General features: G+C 45.0%; 1 protein-coding gene across 1 annotated transcript; it reads left to right on the plus strand.

Annotated features, from left to right (window-relative positions):
* Positions 1-3,201: 3,201 nt before the first annotated feature.
* On the plus strand, positions 3,202-10,671 carry C10H20orf202 (chromosome 10 C20orf202 homolog). Its single transcript, XM_085696264.2, has 2 exons — positions 3,202-3,520; positions 10,393-10,671. Exons 1-2 carry the CDS (start codon positions 3,455-3,457, stop codon positions 10,621-10,623), a joined length of 297 nt encoding a protein of 98 aa, XP_085552390.2. The 5' UTR covers positions 3,202-3,454; the 3' UTR covers positions 10,624-10,671.
* The last annotated feature ends 10,839 nt before the right edge of the window (positions 10,672-21,510 follow it).

Genomic DNA, 21,510 nt, shown 5'->3' on the forward strand with positions numbered 1-21,510 from the left:
TCTTTGAAAAATTCAAGGGACCCTGGATGTTTGAATACTGACAGATGGAAAAATAACTACCCAATATGGATTATCAAGAAAACTGAATAGGTTCTGTGAGTATGAATCTCTGGAATATACTAAATCATATTTCTGAATTTATAGAGCTGGTTTTGAAGTTGGACTCTTGGCTCGGTCCCTCTCTAATTCCAAGTCTGTTGTTAGGAGAAAACCCCAAAGTTCCTGGAGTTTCTGTCTTATATCAAGAGCCATGATATGAGACAGAAAGAAATATGAGTTTAGAAAACATCTTTGCTTTTCTTCATATCTATCATACTTTTCATTGAATATGTCTATCATACCTTTCATTGAATATATGTTTGTATATGTCTATATAATTAATGTTTAAGTTTTTCACAATGAACAATGAGTTTTTCGTGCACTGACTTTTGAAGTTTCCAGGAAGAAGATGGGACCCCCATAACAACAACTCCACTCGGTTGATATGACGTCATGATACTGATAGTGCTACTACAAGTCCTGTTTCGGGTATCAGCTGCACAGATGATTCCAACTTGGTTAGCTGAAATGGTGCACATCTTGTACAACATTCTGGCCATATCTCCACAAAATGCTCAGAGACTGTTTGCAATTTTAAAAGACATTGACCTTGAAATTTAACCATCATTTTACTTTCACAGGATCCTCCAGAAAGAAACTTACCCCCATGACAGCTGGAAGTAATTCTAGAGGACGATGTCTCCTCTCTCAGCAAAGTTTGTCCTCAGGTTTAGGAACAATATTTAGGGATTGATTATAATTAGTATACGGTTGAGAGTTGGGAAAGGAACTTTATAAGCTCAGGGATCTTTTTGAAAAAAAAAAGGATAATTGGATAGATAATAATGGTATTTGTGAGTTATTGTTTATAGATAATTACATTGGCATATATTGAATATTGTATGTATGCATGCTTCTACCTGTTCAAAACATTTTTTATGTATTGATATATATTGTATTAATATATGTATACCATATTGCAGTGTACATTTCTACCTCTGATTAAGATACTTATATTGTTTATGTATTGATATTTATTGTTTGCACTTGGAGGTCATTGTCCTCATTTATTGCACAGTTGTTTATTCTCTTAGTCTTTAAGTTAAATATGTGTTAAGAATTGTAGATCAATAGTCATCTATGTCTGTCATATTTATGGTTAGACTAATCAGGTTCTTTAGATACATAGAGATTATATTCTGTATAAATAGTCTTCAACCTCTTCGAAGAGCTGTAGGAAATGGCATTTAATTTAATCTTAGAGTTCTGTGTAGTGAGACACAATCACTCCTGGCAACACTGACCTATTCCCAAGAGATTGTTGAGCATCAAAGACACTCCACTTGGAGCTTGTCTTCTTGACAAAACCGGCCTCTAGGCAAGGAACTGCCCATACCTCAACTACTGACAAATACATGGTATCCGGAAATGGATAAGCAGAACTGTCCAATCTTACCATGACAGGGTAAGATGGTTTTGAAAAATCTCTTTCCTGTTAAAAATAATCTGTCAGTTATTCTAGGCCTTAGTCAAAGTTGGTTGCTCCAATGTTGCAAACAAGTCTTTGGTGATTGCCCAGGTAGCCAGTTGTCTCTGTGATTTGTTGCATGTTTTGGAAGTTCTTTGATTACACTTCCTAATTACTCAGGTAACATTATTTCCCTTCTCGGATCTTCTATGGGGTTGAAGACTAGATAAATGTAGCTACTTTCCTCTCATGACTTGGCCAAGTTATTTATTATACAAGACTTAAGCTAGTTAGAATAGGATATTTGTACTTATCGTATATAATTTTGTAGGTTTGTACTTACTGTATATAATTTCATAGTAGGCTTAGAACTCTCTTACTTAAACAAAAGGGGGAGATGCTGCGGGAGTACCTTCCGCTGCTTCAGCCAATAGTCCCTGAAGTATGAGCCCACAAAGCTGCGGGAGCGCCTTCCGCTCCTTCAACCAATAGCCGCTGAAAATACCAGCCCACTGGGGCGTGGTATATTTCTCTTTTAAAAAGAGCTGCAAGTCTCGGCTCTCTTGGTTCTGGCGCTTGTTTCCGGCTCCTGCTCCAGCGACTAGGCTCCTTTCCTGATGGTTTATGTGTATGTAAGTTCTACCCCCCAAAATAAATGCCCCTTTAAAACCTAACTGGTGTGGGATTGATTCGCCATTATCAAGCTGAGAATGATCTTAAACTTCTGATCCCCCTGCCTCTGCGGCCCAGGTGCTGGGTTTACACACATGCTTTGGGAATTTCTGGCGCTTGGGGATCCAATCCAGGGCTTCGTTCCTACTATGCAAGCATTCTACTACCCACTGAGCTGAATCCCCAGACATTTTTTTAAAGCTTAGATTTGCACTACTAAGAGCATGTGCCCAGAGATCTCAGAGGATGGTCAGAGACCTGTGGAGCAGCCTCAGACCTGCAGGTGTGTGGCTGGCAGCAACTCACTCTCCCACCAACCTACTAACTTCTCCGTAAAAATAAATGGTTGCTATGGTGTGGGTAAGGGTCCTCCAAGACCCATGGGTAAAGTCCTCTCCAGCCTGAGGTGCTATAGCAGGTAGGGGACCCTTGAACATGTTAGGCCTGCTGGAAAGTTTGCCGGTCATACAAAAGGAATGTTGGGACCCTGGTGTTCTTTCCCACAATGTCTCTTACATGGCTGTTGTAAGATGAAAAGCTTGTGCCCCCCCCATATATGGTGAAAGGAGGATTTCCAGCCTCTCCTTTTCTTGTCACCTTATGACTGCTAGATGGCTACTGTGGCTTCAGGCATCATGTCCACATTCCAGGCAGGCGGAAGGGACAGAAAGCAGAAGTAAGGAGGAAGCAGCAGTCCCATTTCCTGGTTTTAGGAAAGTGAAGATTTCCCTGTGTGAGAGCACATTTCTGCTGTGTTTTTTCTGGTGGAGAACTGGGCACATGAGCACCCCAGAAGTTCAGGGGCATGGAAAGTCAGCCTCCCTTCATCAGGACTCCACAGATGAGGGAGTAGAGGTGGGAGACAGGGATCACAGAAGGGATTTTGGACCCAGAGAACATTGCAAACTGCCCACTTTACACAGAAAGCACGAAGAATCCCTAATAGGACTTGTTGTGCCTATTACCATAACTGGCCTCACTTAGCCACACAGTCCTGGTACGCCTGTTGGCATCAAATTCTCTAAGCTCCTGGAACATCAGGCATGAAGACATCCAGACCCCTGGTCTCTCCCCCTTCTTCCTTGCTTTTTTCAAATCACTCAAGCTTAAAAAAAAAAGTATCACAAACTGTATTTTCCAACGTGAACAGCGTCCTGCTCTCGTTCATTCCACCCTTGGTGACTTAGCCGACAGTCTGAAGGGAGCTGGTACAAGCCAAAGGTCCCTCAGGCTGGTAACCAAGTCATCGCAAAGGACTCTATCCAGGACACTGAGATGGAAATACCAGGAGAGACAGCAGCAAATCTTGGGCAGACTCTGGAATGGCTGAGGAAGGAGCTGGTAAGCCTTTTCTTTTGCTTTGCCGTCTCCCCTTGTATTTTCCGAGTCTTCTGTGCGCGCACGCACACACACACACACACACACACACACACACACACACACACCACACCCTTCCCAGGACTTCACTGGCTACAACAGGGGCTTCAGGCTGAAGTCTGAACCCTGCAGGCAACCCTCCTTGGGGCAGCCACACAGAATACAATGGAGTTCTTAGGTAATGAGAAAGTGGGTCATGACCTACATAGGAAAACAGTGGGTGCTGGCCAGACCGGTTTTAGCATTGTGCTGGGTGCTGGGGCTATACCCAGCTCTGTTGCTGTGTGACCTCTAGTTAGTGCTGTTACCTCCCCGAGCCTCAGTCTCTTTAATCACAAGATGAGGGTAACAATGCCAACATGATGGGGGTTGTCAAAAGGCTTCAGTGAGAAGTGTCTGACATTTATCTTATTAGTCCTTGGCACCAAGGGTAAAGCACGACCCCTGGGGAACACAGAGGACACCCAGCACATTAGCTGGGAAAGCAGAGGCACCAATAAGAACTGAGAGCAAGGATATATGTGGAGGTACAAACTCAGGGAGATGAGAGGGAGGAAGTCCAGTAGTGGCAGGAACGGTGTTCGGCTGGGCCGGGCCAGGAGTCCTGACACCAGTTCTCACTGCAGAATGGGTTAAAAAGAGTCAGTGGCCTGTGGGACTTCTGCTTAAGTGCTGAAGAGCGTGTAGGAAGGCATTTACTTCTTCAGTTTGCTCATGTCTTCTGTTTCCAGTAAAGACTTGTTCACGGGTCACTAATTCTCCTGAGTATATATGCCATGTCACCTAGGAAGCCAGGCGCCACGCCTTTCATTGTGGTGTTTTCTCCATGTCCCAAAAGAAAGAGGTGTCCCCAAATAAGTGTGCACAGCAGTCAAGAGAGAGGAGGAGACTGTGCAGAAAGACCGGAGGAGAGAGAGACAGATATCCCAGTAGACCTTTATGGGTTGCTAGGCAACAGGCCTGTTGGGTGGCAACCCTGACAGGGTTTCTCATGGGGTTGGAGGTCACAGCTGCTGCTGAAGCTGCTTACAAGCCACAGGCACCCCAATTGCACAACTGACCCTCCCAGGGCACAGACTTTGGTGGTCAGGTTAGCATACACAAAATAAAAATCACTTTTCTTTTTGCACTGTTAAGTCTGAACCCCAGGACCTTGCACATGGAATATTCTACTATTGAGCCACATCCCAGCCCTCTTACACTCTATTTGTAATGGGAAAATAACTTTAATAATTATCTCTTGTAAAGAGACACAAGTCTGAAAACCTCTCACCTACTCCCTGGTAGTGCTAGAGGTCAATCCTAGGATGCAGTTTTACATCCTCATCCCTTGAACACCTACATCCTTGAGCCTGTGTCCTCCTGTGCAGCCAGAAAGCCACATCTGCTGATTATTTCCTCTGCGGAAAAGCTGAGTTGGGTTGTGTGATAGCTTGGGTTGGAGTGGGGTGGAGTTTTAACTAGAGTTGGCTCTGCTTTTTTGTAAGGAAGTTTTAGATTACATTTCATGCTGGCTAGTTTTATGCTCACTTGACACAAACTAGAGTCTTCTGAAAGGAGGGAACCTCATTTGAGAAAATGCCCCCATAAGATCCAGCTGTAGATCATTTTCTTGATTAGCGATTGATGAGGGAGGGCCCAGCACATTGTGAATGGTGCTGCCCCTGAGCTGGTGGTCCTGGGGTCTATAAAGAAGAAATTCGGCTGAAAAAGTTATGCTGAACAAGCCAGTAAGCAGCACCCCTCCACAGCCTCTGCATCAGCTCCTGCCTCCAGGTTCCAGTCCTGCTTGAGTTCCTGTCCTGACTTCCTTTGATGATGAACAGTGATGTGGAAGTGATAAGGCGAACCCGTTCCTCCTCAGGTTACTTTACTTACGATGTTTCATCACACCACTAATAATCCTAACTAGGAGCATAGGAGACCCGACCATGTTGTTTGGGGGAAGACTGTAGAAGGACTTTAAAGCTTTGGGCTAGAAAATTCATTGAGTATTAAAAGCTTGGTGAACTTTTCTGTGGTATCTTGGAAAATAGGAATGTTGAGAGCAATGCAGACAATGGAGGCCTGACTTGTGAAATTCCAGAAAGTTCTTTAAAGACTCTATCAAGGTCATTTGCTATTTTGAGTTGAGAATTTGTTGTTCTGGTTAGTTGGGGCACAAGAGTGATTGACAAGCGAGCAGAACCACTGAAGTAAAACCTTGGCTTTACTGGGACAATTGATGCTGGTTAGCTGGGGCTGAAACATTAGTGGTGATTAAGAAGAGACCTGCATCACTGAGGTGAAATCTCCTGGGAAGTGTCTCCTCAGAGACAGCATGAGACGCTGGGTGCCAGGAGCAGCCAGGATTGCACCTCCAGCTGGTAGCTGAACTTGCAGGGTTGTCACCTAGGCGGAACTGGCTTTGAAGAGGTCACAGAGAACTGCTATAGTTTTGCACTGTGAGAGGCTAGGAATGTCGCTGAGGAAGGTGAAGCCCCAGCAGTAGCTGAAGGCCCCGGAATTAAAGGGTCATACTGAGAATTTCAGGTTTGGCATCATGAAGAGAGCCCAGGAAAGCTATTGGTGAAAATGAAACCCAGTTACAGCAGAGACCCCAGCATTTTGGAGGTACCAGAGCCTTGGGGCAACCACCAAGAGCAGCAGCAGCAGTGGAGAGGAGCCAGAGGGAGGCAGGAAGACAAGTTGTGTGGGTTGCAGAGGGCGGGGCTAGAGAAGAGACCCGATCCCCTTGGAGGAGCCCAGAAGATCTGAGTGAATCCCAGGTTTTGGACCTTGAGTTATTCATGGTGTTAGAGTTTGGTTTTGTTCTGATTGTGACTGTGCCCTGGCTGTTCCCTCTTGAAGTAAGAAAGTATTTAACTTACTTTTTGATTTTACGGAAGCCCACAGTTGAGAGACTTAAAACATTTAGAAGAGATTTTTGGATTTAGAAGAGACAGGATTTTTAAAGAGACTGAATTGTTAAGTGTGAATTTTTTAAAGACTGTGGGGATTTTTAAGTTTGTAAAATGTTTTATATTGTGATGTTAATATTAATGTGTGTTCTTGGGACTGAACAAGAAAGGAAAGGTTGTGGCTCAACAGGGAAGTGTTGTGTTTCAGGTTGACAAGGGGTCAATTGTGCTGGCGAATTTGATGTCAACTTGACACAAGCTAGAGTCATCTGAGAGAAGGAAACTTTAACTGAGAAAATGCCTCCGTAAGTTCTGACTGCAGGCAAACGTGTAGGGCGTTTTCTTAATTAGTATTTGATGGGGGGGAGATAGTTCACTGGGTGGGGCCACCCCTGAGCTGTTGGTCCTGGGTTGTGTAAGAGAGCAGGCTGAGCAAGGGGGAATGATCCAGTAAGTATCACTCCTCTGTGACCTCTACATCAGCTCCTGCCTCCAGGCTCCTGCCCTGACTTCATTCAGTGATGTGGAAGCATGAACAAAATAAACCCTTTCCTCTTGGGGTTGCTTTGATCATGGCGCTTCATCACAGCAATAGCAAATCTGACTAAGACAAACACCGTGACCAAAACAGCTTAGAGAAAGAAGGGCTTATTTGACTTACACTTCTAGAGGGACTGTCATAGTTTGAAAACATGGCAGCAAGCAGTGGACATGGTAGTTGGCACAAGAGGCTGGGGGCTCATGTCTTGAACAACTACAAACAGGGAACAGAGAATGAACTGGGAATGGCATGTGGTTTTTAAAACCTCAAATCTCAGCCCCCAGTGACATACTTTCTTCAGCAAAGCCACATGTTCTAAACTTACCCAAACAGTGCTACCAATTTGGAAGCAAGTATTCAAACATCTGAACTTATAGAGGACATTCAAACCACTACATCATGCTTGGCAGTGAAAGCCCAGAAAATATTCCATTTCCATGTTGGGCCCTTTTGGGACCTTGAACTATACTCCAGCTCCCAGGAAAAGCTTAAGGCTGACACCCCAGCCCCCAGGATAAGCTGAAGACCGTGGGACCTCTCTTTAGGGGAAATATTAGCTAATGGAGAAACCTAAGCTATACAAAGTTGCTGATTGCAGTCCATTCCCCCACCCGTAGTCACACAGAGAATGTTGACCACTCAGCTTCCCCTATCAGCTGGGTAATATTTCCAATAGCCCCTGTGGTTAGCAAAGGGTCAGCATATGTCTGGAAGACATAATCATGGGCCATTGCTATCTTCCTTAGATAATAATTACCTATCAGGAACTAATAGCTGAGCTTTACCTAATCTTTCCAATTATGATATAGGATATGTAGTTTTGTATTTTAAGGCTGTAATCTTGTGACTGTTTTGTGGGGTTTTTTTCCCTTCATAAACCCCTTACAATAGAAGACAGGGTTCTTCTCCCTCCCATCTGCTGTATCAGACTGTGAGGCAGAGGGCCCGTGCTAGCCCGCACTTAATAAATGAAACCTTGCTTTTGCATTTGGAAGTGTTGCTCTGTGATGATCTTCTTGGTGGTCCTAGACTCAGGCACAACAGCAGTAAGTGCCTTTATCTGCAGTGCCATCTTGCCAGCCCCACAGTTGACATCCCAACACACTAAAGATTTATTATGTGTATTGGGTTTGTGCACATGAGTGCAGCTGCCCATGGAGGCCAGAAGAGGGCATCAGATCCGTGTAGTTGGAACTCTGGCTGTGAAAAGCATGGTCTTTATTACAGCAATAGAAACCTAATTAAGACAGAGGCCATCTAGCAGTGACCTAAGGAGACTCGCACAGGCCATGTGCAAACATAGTTCCATTTTCTGTAAGGGCTTGGATGCCCTTAAATCTTGGTGTTCACAGGGATGGATCCTGGAGCCATCCTCCTTGAATACCGAGGGACAGATGCCTTTTTGTAGCTTTCCAATGTATGTTGCAAAAATTACTTCAGCACGAAATAAAATTTAACATTTTAAAATAGCATACAAAATGGACAAAATGTGTAGGAAAAGCTTTCTAGAAAGAGATGTGAGCTTTGGAGTTGGATGACAGTGATGTTCTAGCATAGCAGCTTTGAACTCTTTCTTAGGTCCCTTTTTTGTTGGCAAAACTAGCAAGGACACTAAAGAAAAATATCCTTTATATGTGTTACAAGCCAATGCCGAATACTTTACACTATTTATTCATCAATCCATTTGAACAAATAAACTCACAGCATGTTAATAAAATATTATTTAAATAACTGGGTTTTCAAAGCAAGTGCTTATAGAGAAGAGTTGACCCTACATTGTTGCAAATTACTTTACCATATGGATTAGTGTACCGTCTGTACTACTACGTGTACTACGGTATTACACCTGTAGTGCGAAGCCTGCACAAGCCAGGCAAGGGCCTGGAGATTTAAACACACAAAGACACACAGACAGAGACACAGGTCATCCCTGAAACAGGAATGTCCCCCTTTATTGTGTACCAGAGCCGCTTATATATGGATCCTTAACTGATAGCCACGCCCCAAATAAACCCACCAGAAACCACTCCCCTGCCATTAGGAACTCCTGAGGGTCTCGTGCTCAGAGCATCTGCAAACACAGGAAAACAAGTTGTTTTGCTCAGAGCAGCTGCAAGCATCACAAGTTGTTTACAGGAAATTCAGGGTCTGGGTCCACAGCCCCCAACAGATTAGTAGAAAATAACTGGGGTCTCCTTTCTATTGCTGTATTCCATCTACTGAGGTATCGCAAGTCATTGGCTTCGAGAAAACCCCCTGTGTGCTAATAAGAAAATAAAAGCAAGCTCAACTATATTCACAGTAGCATTGTTTGTCATAGCCAGAACCTGGAACAACCTAAATGCCCCTTGACCAAAGAATGGATAAGGAAAATGTGGTACATTTATACAGTGGAATACTACATAGCAGAAAAAATAATGACATCTTGGAATTTGTGGGCAAATGGATAGATCTAGAAAACATCATATTGAGTGAGGTAACTCAGATCCAGAAAGACTAATATCATATGTACTCACTCATAAGTGGCTTTTAGACATAAAGCAAAGAACAAACAGCCTATAATTCAAAATCCCAGAGAACCTAAACAACAATGAGGATCCTAAGAGAGACATACATGGATCTAACCTGTATGGGAAGTAGAAAAAGATAAGATCTCCTGAGTAAATTGGGAGCATGGGGACCATGGGGAAGGGTAAAAAGAGAGAGGAGAAGAAGGGAGGAGAGCAGAGAAAAAAATATAGCTCAATAAAATCAATAGAAATAAAAGATAATAAAAGTAAAAAGGGAAATAGCTTTGGCAGCCTGTATAAAGGACATGGAAGAAGGAAGCTTGCTCTCTTTGCCTGCTTGCTCTTACTATCACTGCAAAATCCATTCCCTCAGTGGCATTAGAGCCCATTTCTTCAGGATTCTGGCATCTACTGAAGACCAGGTGAGACATCCAGCTCCATGGACTGAACAACTACTGGATTCTTGGACCTTCTGTTGTAGACAGAGACTGTTGGACTAGTTGAACCACAGTCTGCAAACCATTCTGATGAATCCCCTTCCTATATATATAGATATACTTATTCTGCAAGTTCTGTTTCTCTAGAGAACACTGATGGTTTATTTGTTATCACGAAGATAAAAAGATATAGTGGTGGTATCTGTGTCGTGCTGCAGAGCATGTCTTCCAATTCACCAGTTCATCCTGTCCTCTAAGAGCCTCGGAAAGATGAATAATTTGTTCTGACTTCCTAGACTCAAAACTGAGGCTTCAGGGGAATGCAGCATCTAAGGCTTGTGTGAGGAGGTAGGGGCTTGTCTCCACTGACCAAGCGATGGGATGGGGCTCGACCAACACAGACAAGACAGTGCCTATCTCACTCCCACGGATGCCTCTTCTCTCCTAGGCTGAGATGCAGATCCAAGACCAGCAGCTGTTGCTTTCACTGAGGCATTTGCAGAGCCTCCTAGGGGAGCTTCGAGCCCAAAGCACCCACTGGGAGGACACAAGGCCCAGCAGAAGCACATCACCTTTCCGAGCTAGACTGGGCTCAGAGGGCCGGGGCTACCAGCCTGTGTCGAGGGAACTGGCCCAGCTGCTCCGAGGGGAAGAAAGCAGGCGAAGCTCCCTTCCTTAACCAGACCGAAAGGACACTTATCAAAACCCTCTCACCACGAGTATAAATTTTGTGTCTGCTGTGTGTCCTTGGATTTATCACTTCTTAACTGTCTTTGTCACTTACCTGTGTGTGTGTGTGTGTGTGTGTGTGTGTGAGAGAGAGAGAGAGAGAGAGAGAGAGAGAGAGAGAGAGATTATTGGATGCATATCTGCTTCAAAAGTACAATCCTGTACATAATTTCCAACAAATTTTCACCCTGGATGATAATCCTATTTTTAGGAATTTTTCATAGGGCAATTGTTAAAGTAAGATTATGATGTGCCAAGATAGCTACTGTTGCCTTGGTGAAAAAATCAGAACACCTGTAGTGACTTCCTGGCTATTTTCTGTGGTCCCAGAAGGCTTTCCTGGCCCCCTTTACCTGGCGACAACAGGCCCTGTTGCCACCACAGATCACAGAGAAGAGCAAATCACCAGGCCTAGTCAACTATATAATTCATGTTGGGTCTAACATCATGATTCATGATTGGCTTAATTCAAGGGCATGTGACTCAACAAAGCCAATCACAACCTTTTCCAAAGATTGCTATCTGGATCCTGCCAACCACACTTCACTTCCAGGGTGCAATTTGATTTCTCTTAGGCTGGGTTGACCTTTGCCAATAAGCAGTGTGGGGTTAGGCTCTAGGGCAAGAGGTGAAAGGAAGGACTGGATCCTTTGCCCCTTCAGTAGCTTGTAGGCTTCTTGCAACTCTTGGTGTTGTCCACTAGTGATGTGCCACCTCTGAGCAGGCACTACCAGCTCTGTCCAGGTCCAAGGCCCAGCATGGAGGCACCCTTTAAGGTCAGAACCCCCTTCTTAGATGTCTACAGGCCAGTGCTACAAGGCTCCTGTTTGTGTGGTTTAAATTTTAATCCTTCAGCTTGCTTGTTCCCCCAGCACTGGGGGTGGCAAATTCTTCCTGTAATTGCTAGCTTGGAGTTCTTTTTATAACTTCTCATCCACTCAGTTAACTTTATAATTAGCTAACAATTCTTTGTGTTAAATTGTGTTTTTTTTAAAAAAAAAAAAAAAAAGGAAGAAGAAGGAAGGAAGAGAAGGTATAGCTGGTTTCCTACCTATCCCACTGACACCATTTTTGCTATTCTTGCCAAGGTGGCTCTAACTATTCTAATGTCTTCCAGTGCACAAGAATCCCTAGAATGCGTATATCAGAGAGAATAGCCAGAGAGATGGGGATGCTCTTGTTTATAAGAAGCCATAGGGAAGGTGCTCACAGGCCCCACCCCTAACTGAGGAACTAGTGATAGCTGTTGGCTGTTGTGGACAAGAATCAGTTTCCTTTAAGTGCACTGTCTCTGGTGGGTCAACTCACCGCCAATGGATGGCCCAATACCATGAGTGCATGAACAATGCAAACTGGACTCTACGGGTAATAAAATAAAACTGAAAGACATGAAGTTGGAAGGGGTGGGGTGGGTCTTGGAGGAGTTACATGAAGGAGTAGGAGTGAAAATGACCAAAATATATTGAGAAAATGTATGAAATTTTCAAATAACTAATATAATATAATTTTAAAAAGAAAGAAAGAACCCTTAGCCCAAGATGGGAGTCTCGATTCACCCTGCAAGTACATGGGAAACTTGGTGCCCTGAATCTGACCAGCACTCAGTGTTATCAATTGGAAATTTTGCCAGTATAGCCAGCACTTGTGGAGAAAGAGGCAGACGGATTCTATGAGTTCTAGGCCAGCCCTGAGCTACATCGTAAGAATTGAGGCCAGCTTGGGATGGAGATGTAGCTCAGTAGTTTAGCAAGTGTCTAGTTTGTACGAGACTGAATTTGACCTTTAACATCACAAAAGGGAAAAGAAAGGATTTTCACATGCTTGACCCTGATTACAGAGATGGTTGTTTCGTTGATTTTTAATTCAATTTCAACCCTACTTTGTGTGTGTGTGTGTGTGTGTGTGTGTGTGTGTGTGTGTGTGTGAATATGTTTCTGTTGATCGAAGGAGTTTGTGGGTATTCAGGTACCCACAGAGGGAGTCAGATCCCTGCTGTGTCTCCCCTATTGGGGAGACACCATACAGATGTCTATTCACCCCATGGGGACCTCATGATAAACCAAAGTATGGAAACTGTCAAAGTCCAATCTGATCAGCAAATGACTTTTATTGGCATTACTGACAGGATCAGAAATGACTCAAAGACAGCTGCATCACCGAAACCCACCCCAGCATGGGTGACAGCTCACGAAGCTGGGAACCTGGAGCCCACTGCACAGCCTGTAGGCAGCTCATCAGACTGGATCATGTCTTTTCCAGGTGTCATGGTGTTGACCTCTTCCAGGCAGCAAAACTGGTTTCTGCTTTCCCAAGCAGCTGGTCTGGTGTCAGAGACTTTGCAGCTCAGTTTCCTTCTGTCTCAAGGCCATTCTCAGCTTTTACTATTTACTCTTACAGGAAGGGGACTAGTGAATCTGGTTAGTTTCAGGGACATCCTGAAGCTATTTTGCATTGTTTACCTTCCTGTTTAAGGAGCTTCCTGCAGGATGGAAAGTTTTAATCTAGAGGAAAACTGTTACACAACAATGCCCTAAAGCTGGAGCCTAACAGGTTGTTGTTAGGTGCTTGACCTGGGTGCTGGAAACCAAACTTGGGTCTTCTGGAATAGCAAACAAACATCCTTAACCACTGAGACTTCGCACCAGCTCATTTCCTGGTTTTTACACTGATGCTTGGGATCAGAACTCAGGTTCTCATGCTGTGCAGCAAGTACTTTATGGACAGAATCATCTCTGCAGTCCCTCATATTTTACACCTTGCTCTTACATGAATTGGCTCAGGCTCTTTGAACCTGAGTCACCTTATCCCCCATGTATGACAAGATTATCATAATAGCACTTCTTACTTGTTACTGTAGATGAAATGGGGACATTCACATAGCGCTTCACACAGAAAGACTAATAATTGACAACTTGTTCTTCTTGCTGTGGGGTGCATACTAACTTGTGAAACTGCGACAATGACAAACACACAAGCTTGTTAACAACCATCATCAAAAGACACACCTGCCTGGCCATGCAAAGGAGAAAGAACCGTGGTCTTAGTGACACCACTACTACCCTCTGTCTCTTCCAGCTTCCCACAGCTGGCCCACAGACCAAAACACCCCGCCAACCCCCACTTCCACGTTAATCTTAGAAGTAGACCCAGAGTGCTGCAGCTGCTCCTCTGCAAGAGAGATTTTCCCGGCTCCAGGATTCTCCACCTACAATCGGTTTCAGTTCTGATGCTAGATCAGAACAAACTGAGATTGCATCCAGGTGCCAGGAACAATATCCTTGCACACTCAGAGGGCTGGGAATTGAATCCACCCAGGACTGCCGGTGAGCACCAGGGGGAGCACAGAGATCATGCTTTCCGAAAGGAAAAGCCAAGGCCTTTGTGCACTGAGGAGAGGCGGGAACAGAGCTGGCAAACAGGTGCATCGGTCTGGTCTGATGCTCACCACTCAGGTGCAGGAAGGACATGGGGTCAATACATGAAACTCAGAGTGCTTGAGGCAGCAGGACAGGGCTCATGCTAGACTGATGCTAAATGATCAGGTTGGGTCCAGGTCTTGCATTCATGCATGACACATGACCGAGCATGTATCAGTGTGTACAAACTGCCCCAAATGTCAAATGACAATCATCTTATGCACAGCCACTATTGACTGGTGTAAACCATCTCACCTGGGTCTGGGAGTTGCCTGGACTCTACCCAAGTGGATCTCCCTTTGGGTTTCTCATGGGGTTTCAGTCAGAAAGGCCGTTGGCTCCACACATTTCAAAGGCAGATTCATTCACAGGTTTAGCAGGTGACACTGGCTGTATCCTGGGGCCTTATCTGAAGCTGTTGCACATGACACTCACATGGCCTGGGTTTCCTCACAGCATAGGGTTGAGTTCCCTTAGTCCAAAACTGGGATGTGCTTTCTAGTTTTTCTGCATTTTTTCAGTTCTAGTTCCACCAGCAATGAGTTCCACTGTCCTGCTCTATGCATGTACACAGTGCATATGTGTGTACATATTCATGAATATTCAAGTGTGTGTGCATGTGTGTGCAGAGGCCGACATCCTGGTCTTCCTCTGACAACCTTATTGTTTTCTGAGACATGGTCTCTTACCAAACCTGAAGCACATTGACTTGCCTAGACTAGCTGGCCAGTAAGACTTAGAAATCTGTATGTCTCTGCCCTGCCAAGGCTACGGACACAGACGCACACCATTGCTTCTGGCTTTTGTGTGGGGATGTGAACTCGGGTCCTCGTGTTTGCACAACACTTTCCCCATGAGCCATCTCCCTCACCCTCCTGTTGCTTCTTAAAGTCTAAATCTGTATAGAAGGAATCTGATTGGTCATCTCAACTTTTAATACACAAACAGGATGATTGCTGTAGGAATTCCTACCGCCAGTAGCCTTTAAGTTACCCGCCCACTTGGGCGTGGCCTCTTATACTATATATGCTGATGTAAAGGGCTCATCTGGCCTCTTTTCCGACTGCAGGATTCGGTTGCTGTTCCCCATTCCAGCAGAGGACTGTGATCTGTGAGTCTATTCCTAAATAAATAACCCTCTATTACATTCAATTCTGAGCTAGTGTGGGATTTCCTTTAAGCGTCTTTCTTCAGATGATGGATAAGGTACAGGTATATCAGCTTCCTCTTCCTCAATATGTAGGGAACAAAATAAGATCAATTAAAAATGAGGACTTTCACACTAGGCTGTCTGGGTTTGAATTCGAAGCCTACTATTATAGGTTTTGTCATCTTGGGTAAGTAATATAATTTTAAAAAATTGTGTGGGGATTATGTGCGTGGGTACGTACAAGTGAATGCAGGTGCTCACAGAGGCTAGAGGGGTGAGATCTTCTGAACTGGGGTTACAGGTGGTTGTGAGCTATCTAATGTGGAGTCTAGGACTCGGACTCAGGTCCTCTGGAAGAGTGGTATATGGTCTTTTACTTTTTTAATGTGTCTTGCCTGCATGTACGTCTGTGCACTATAAGTGTACCTGGTGCCTTTGGAAGTCTTGAGGGTGAATTCCTTGAGCTGGAATTATAGATGGTCGTGAGCCACCACGTGCGGGCTGGGTATAAGCCTCAGGCCCTCTGCAAGAGCTACAAGAGTGGAGAAGAGCACTTCTCCAGACTATCACCAGCCCAAGTAATATAATTTTTCTGTGCTGCTTTTTGTGCCTCTATAAAGTGAGGATAATAAAAGAAATAGCCTCATAGGGCTCCTGAGCAAATGCAGTGTCAGCATATTCCCAGCATATAAGAAGAACTCAGTATATCTTTGGCATTATTAATAAAAATGGGGGCTGAGGAGATTCAGTGCTTTCCATGCATGAGGACCTGAACCTAATCTCCCGCACTCACATAAAAAGTTAGGCGCTATGGCTCACAACTGCATCCTGATGAGGTGGAGAAAGAGGATATCTGAGGCTCCCTGGTCAGTCAGTCTAGCTGCATCAGCAAGCTCCAGGTTCAGTGAGAGACCCTGCCTCAAAATATAAAATGAAGAGCAATTGAAGAAGACACCAGATGTTAACCTCTGGCTTTCACATCAAGTGTACACAAATGAGAACATGTACACATATACACTAAATAATGATGGTTAGCATTTTTCTATTTATTTGTCTTATTGGGGGCAAGGCACATGTGTGTCACAACTCTCATGTGGAGGTCAGAGGTAACTTGGAGGAGTTGACTCTCTTAAAGAGAGTCATCATGTGGGTTCTAGGGATTGAACTCTGGTTTTCAGGCCTGATGGCTATGGCTTTTATCCACTGAGCCCTCTCGCTGACCCTGACAGCTACAGTTTCTAAGTCAGGATGATATAGTAGTTCAAGGTACAGCCTTCCTGCCTTTCTCCCACTCCCAGCTCTGTCGTTTACCCTCTGTGTGCCCTTAGGGAAGCCACTAAGCACTCTGTGCCTCAGTTTAGCCACCTGTAGAACAAGGCTTCACTGCCTGTCCTCTGGGCTTGCGTGAGGAGCAAACGAGTTAGTCCGCGTCAAGTGTTCACACCAGTGCCTGCACCTAATAGGGACAACCTACGTGTCATACAAGCTACTCATTGCTATCTCCAGCCGTCCACTCTAACCTCAGGTCCCATGGACAGCACCGGAATGTGTAACGATCTTACTGAGCAGAACCCAATCACCGTCTCTGCAAGAGTGGCTTTACAGCCTCATTTCATGGGTGAAGGAACTGAAGGGCAACACTGAGTCTCAGCCCCATGTCCTGTCTAAACAGAGCTCTTTGTCATACTGCTGAGGCTCTTAACAGTCACCATGGAGAGGGACAGAGGAGGCTGGCCGTCAGGAAAGCCTGGCTCCTGTCGGTTCCATCTACTAGCACCTGGGGCAAAGAGGTCTTTGGCAATTGTAAATAGAACTCTAGGATGACAATGCAGAGAGCAGAAGCTGGGATCCCCAACCACACATGCCCTTCCTGAGCTCAGCAATCTCAAGCCCTAGTTTCTGGGTGATACTTCTGCCCTCTCTCCTCTGTCCTGTTTCCCCTCCACAGCCCAAGGTTGAGGCCTTTCACTGAGTAAAAGTCAGGTTTCCTAACCCAAGATCAAAGTGTTGACCAGGCTAACTCCACAGGTTCACCAGAAAGCTGTCCCTTGCCTGTGGCTGTTCCTGGACCTGAGACTGCACCACTCCGGTTTCTGCCTGTCTGCCTCACCAATGTGCCACAGCAACACGGTGAAACTGCGAGCCAAAGCAAAACTTTCTTTCTTTTTAAGTTGATGGTCTCAAGCCTTTTGTCACAACATTGGAAAAGCAGCACAGACTTTTAATAATCAACTGGATGATATGGCTCTGTATTAATCTCTCTCTACTTTTTTGCTGATTAATCATGATGATGCTTTTGTTGTATTATTTCCTAAAAGGAGCCTTGGGAAATAATTCTGTCCTACAAGGTTAACTTTTTATGTGTGGATAATTTAACACTTTTCTCTATGTTGTAAAGCTTGATGACATGGAAATCCTAGGATTGTTGTAAATTTAGGGAAATTGCTAAGCTTCTTTCCTATTGGAACTCTTAAGTCTTACTGTACGGGGACTAATCTAAATATTCTGAGCTAACAGCACACCAACCAGCTTATCGTCGATGTCCCCATTGTGGTGGTATATTATGAGCTGTCTAATTTTTTCATTCATGCCAGCATTTCATGTCAAGAAACAGAAAAGCTTAAATCTTTCTTAGTGCATTTATGATTCACCCCCCCTTTTTTTTGAGACACTCTCACTATGCAGTCTGACCAAACTCACTGTGTAGGTCAGACTGACCCCATACTAACAAAGACCCACTTCCCTCCACCTCCTGGGTAACGGGATTATACTCAACCTTGATTCTTTCCTTTTAATTAATTAATTTTTTTTGAGATGGGGGTCTCTCTATGTAACCCTGGCTCAAGCTGGCCTTGAACTCACAAACATCTGCCTGCCTCTGTCTCCCAAGTGCTGGGACGCTGCTCCACCATGCCAGGCCTTTGTTTAAATTAATTAGATTATTAAATGAGCAATGATGTAATCATCATTTTTGAATCGGAAGGGATCTACTTCTCTTAATGAATTACTAGTTCGCTGTGCTCTGCAGGGCATCTCCTCTGTAGGCATCGGATATTGCCATGGCAGATACTCCACATAAGATGAAATCATACAACAAACACTCTTACTGGCTGCTTATAGTATTGAGCTACATGCCTGTGCTCAAAAAAAAAAAACAAAAACAAAAAACAAAAACACAAGTCTGTGCATTTTGGGGTTTATTGTTGTTTTAATTAGAAAGGAGGAAAAATATATACTACACCACTGACTGTAGAGGCTGCATTATCAAAAGGTTTCTGTTGTGTGTGTACATGCACATTTTATATGCATAGTCCTGCATGTGACTATGGGCATGTTCCTGCCATGACAAGTGTTTGAAGACCAAAGGACAGTTTCTGGGGTGAGTCCTCACCTTCCACCTTTTATGGGACAGGGTTTGCTGTTTTTCAGGATAGCTGGTCTGAGAGTTTCTGGGTATTTACCTGTCTCCACCTTCCACTTCCGTGTAGGAGCACTGGAGTTACAGACATTTAACTCTTAACATGGTTTTTTTTTTACATGGGTTCTGGGGATTTGAACTCAGGTCCTTATACTTCATAACAAGTACTTTTACATACTGAGCCCTAGGTTTCTGCTTTAACTGACCTTTGTGAGAGCCAAATCTTCTGTTTAAGTTATTGTGTCTGATGATGAGAAGCCTTTTCCATGGACTAGCTTCCAACCGTAGTGATATTTTGTTTCTGATTTAACAAATAAAGCTTACTTGAAAATCAGAGCAACGCTAAGCCACTAGAGGCCAGGCAGTGGTGGCACACACCCTTAATATCATGACTTGGGGGACAGATGGATCTCCTTTAGTTCACGGCCACACAGGGTCACACAAAATTGATCCTGTCTAAAAGAGAAACAGAGCTCATACAAAGGTGATCCCAGCACTTGGGATCATACACCTTTAATCCCAGCACTAGGGAGGTGGAGACAGGACGTATATGGTTTGGTGGAGAGAGGAATATAAGGTGGGAGGAGACAGGAGCTCAGTGCAGTCTGAGGCAGTCAGTCTGAGCTTGCAGTCTGAGGACAGGATCGCCCCTGTGGTCTGAGCACTGGAGGAGGTAAGAACTCTAGTGGCTGCTTCTCTGCTTCTCTGATCCTTTGGCTTTCACCCACTGATAGCTGACTCCGAGTTTTTATTATTAAGACTAATTAGGATTAGTGTAACATCCAACCTTGTTTCCTGCCCTGTGTACACATTCCTGATGTATTATCACAGTTTTTGTTTCGCCAACATTGTGTGACAGGGAACTGGAGTGGAAAAGACATTGATCTTAATGGATTACACTTACATGATGCCCACAAAGCTTGCAGAAACACCTGGCCATGGTGGTGGAGGCACATCAGTGATGTCCCCCAACCATTTGCTTGGGTGATGGCTGTAACATCAATCCCAAGGTAGGAAATAGGAGCCACACTTGAATGTGAACCCTGTTTATACCATTCCTCATGATGTGACCTTAGACAAGTTTTGTTTCCTCTCTTACAGATTTCCTTATTTCACAAAAAGGAAAACTCGTAACTTCTGTGTGGTTGTTTATACACGGGGCAGCCTGCTCCTCCAGAAAGGAGCCTGCACCATGTTTATAACCTCATACTGGATATCATTGTTTCAAGATATATTATTGATACTTATTATGAAGCTCAAGAGAATTAAATTAGCATTAGATAGTTATGTTCCGATACGATTTTCCTCAGATTCAAGCAACTGGCTTTAGCTATTAAAAGTTATAATTCAGGCTGAAAATGTTTCCTGCTAACAAAATTGGGGAGAGGGTGAGTCAATGTGAATGATCCTTTAGATTATAATAGTAATAATAGCCAGTATGCATTAAGCACTTATGACTGTGGATCCTTTACATACATCATCTCAATTTTGTTTTGCAATATTGTTTGGTGTCGGTACTTTTCCATTTTACAGATGAGACAAACTGAGGATCAAAAGGATGATGTCATTTTCTGCAGGGACCTCGAGTGTGACAAGAGTGGCAAATTGACTGTGCTGACTCCATTTTGTTACCTCAGATGGCCTTGGTCTTGCTGAGTAGAGTGCCAATAACTAACTGTAAGAGACATCTTAAGAAAAACAATTCCGGGAAGAAAAACAAAGCAAAGATGTGGTCTCTTTGCAATGGTCAGCCCGACCTCACTATTTTTGCTAATCACTTATTTTAGTTTTTGAAACTGTCTGCTTGCAGGTGCAGGAAGGGAACCTTAAGGACTTTCCAGCCAGAATGTGGTTTCCTTGCTTAAATATGGACCCCGGAAAGGTTCGGGGCTGCCCTTGGGTCCCAAATACCGAGGTGCAGCCACCAACAGGCTGGAATAAAGATTTTGAATTGGCTCATAGATGGTGTTTTGAGTGGTCTTCTCTAGAGAGAGTCCTGCAGTACGAGCTTGTGAGTGGAAGCGACGAGTCACAGCCTAAGGAAGTTCAGAGAACTCTTACCTTTCTCAGTAAGGCCATAGGGCCCCCATACCTGTCTCTGCTCTATCTACCCTTGGACTTTTGTCAGAGATCTGGTTGTGTTTGTTTGTTTGCTTGTTTTGAGGCAGAGTATCTGCATGTAGTCCTGATAAAGCAGATCAGGCTGGCCACGAACTCACTGATCCTGGGCTAGGTCGGATGCCCACTCCTCACGCCTCTGCTCAGCCTTCCAGCCACCCTGTAGACCTGAGTCTCTCAGCATCACTTGACCTGCTCCTGCAGTCTCCACCTCTCTTACTCCATGTTCCATTTTCTCACGCCCCGCCTCCTCACACCACTACCCCTCCACACCGCGCCCTCTCAAGCCCCGCCCCCTCCAGCCTTTCCCCGCACGCCCCGCCCCTGCACTACGTGCCCTTCACGTCCCGCCCCCACCGAACCGAGCCCCTCATGCCCCGCCCCCTACACACCGCGCCCCCTCACGCCCCGCTCCCACCGGCCTTTTCCTTCTCACGCCCCGCCCCCCGCCTTTCCCCCTCACGCCCAACCCCTACGTCCCTCACGTCCCGCCCTCTCCGAACCGCGCCTCCGCCCCGCCCCCTACACCCAGCCCCACCCCCTACACACCGCGCCCCCTCAGGCCACGCCCCTCCCATCTCCTGGCTTCACTAGCCTCACTCAGCTCCGCCCCCTCGCGCCTCAAGGAACCTCATCCTCTCAGGCTCCATCTCACATCACTTTACGCCACGCCCATCCACACCACGCTCCTCACGCCTTGCCCGCCCCTGTTCCTGCCCCGCCCTTCACGCCCCC

The sequence above is a fragment of the Myodes glareolus genome, chromosome 10 (assembly GCF_982192425.1).
Source record: "Myodes glareolus chromosome 10, mMyoGla1.1, whole genome shotgun sequence".
NCBI classification, from domain to species: domain Eukaryota; kingdom Metazoa; phylum Chordata; class Mammalia; order Rodentia; family Cricetidae; genus Myodes; species Myodes glareolus.

Coding starts and splice junctions, on each gene's coding strand:
- C10H20orf202 (XM_085696264.2), top strand. CDS start 3,455: ATGGAAATACCAGGAGAGACAGCAGCAAATCTTGGGCAGACTCTGGAA. Junction 3,521..10,392: donor AATGGCTGAGGAAGGAGCTG/GTAAGCCTTTTC, acceptor CTTCTCTCCTAG/GCTGAGATGCAGATCCAAGA.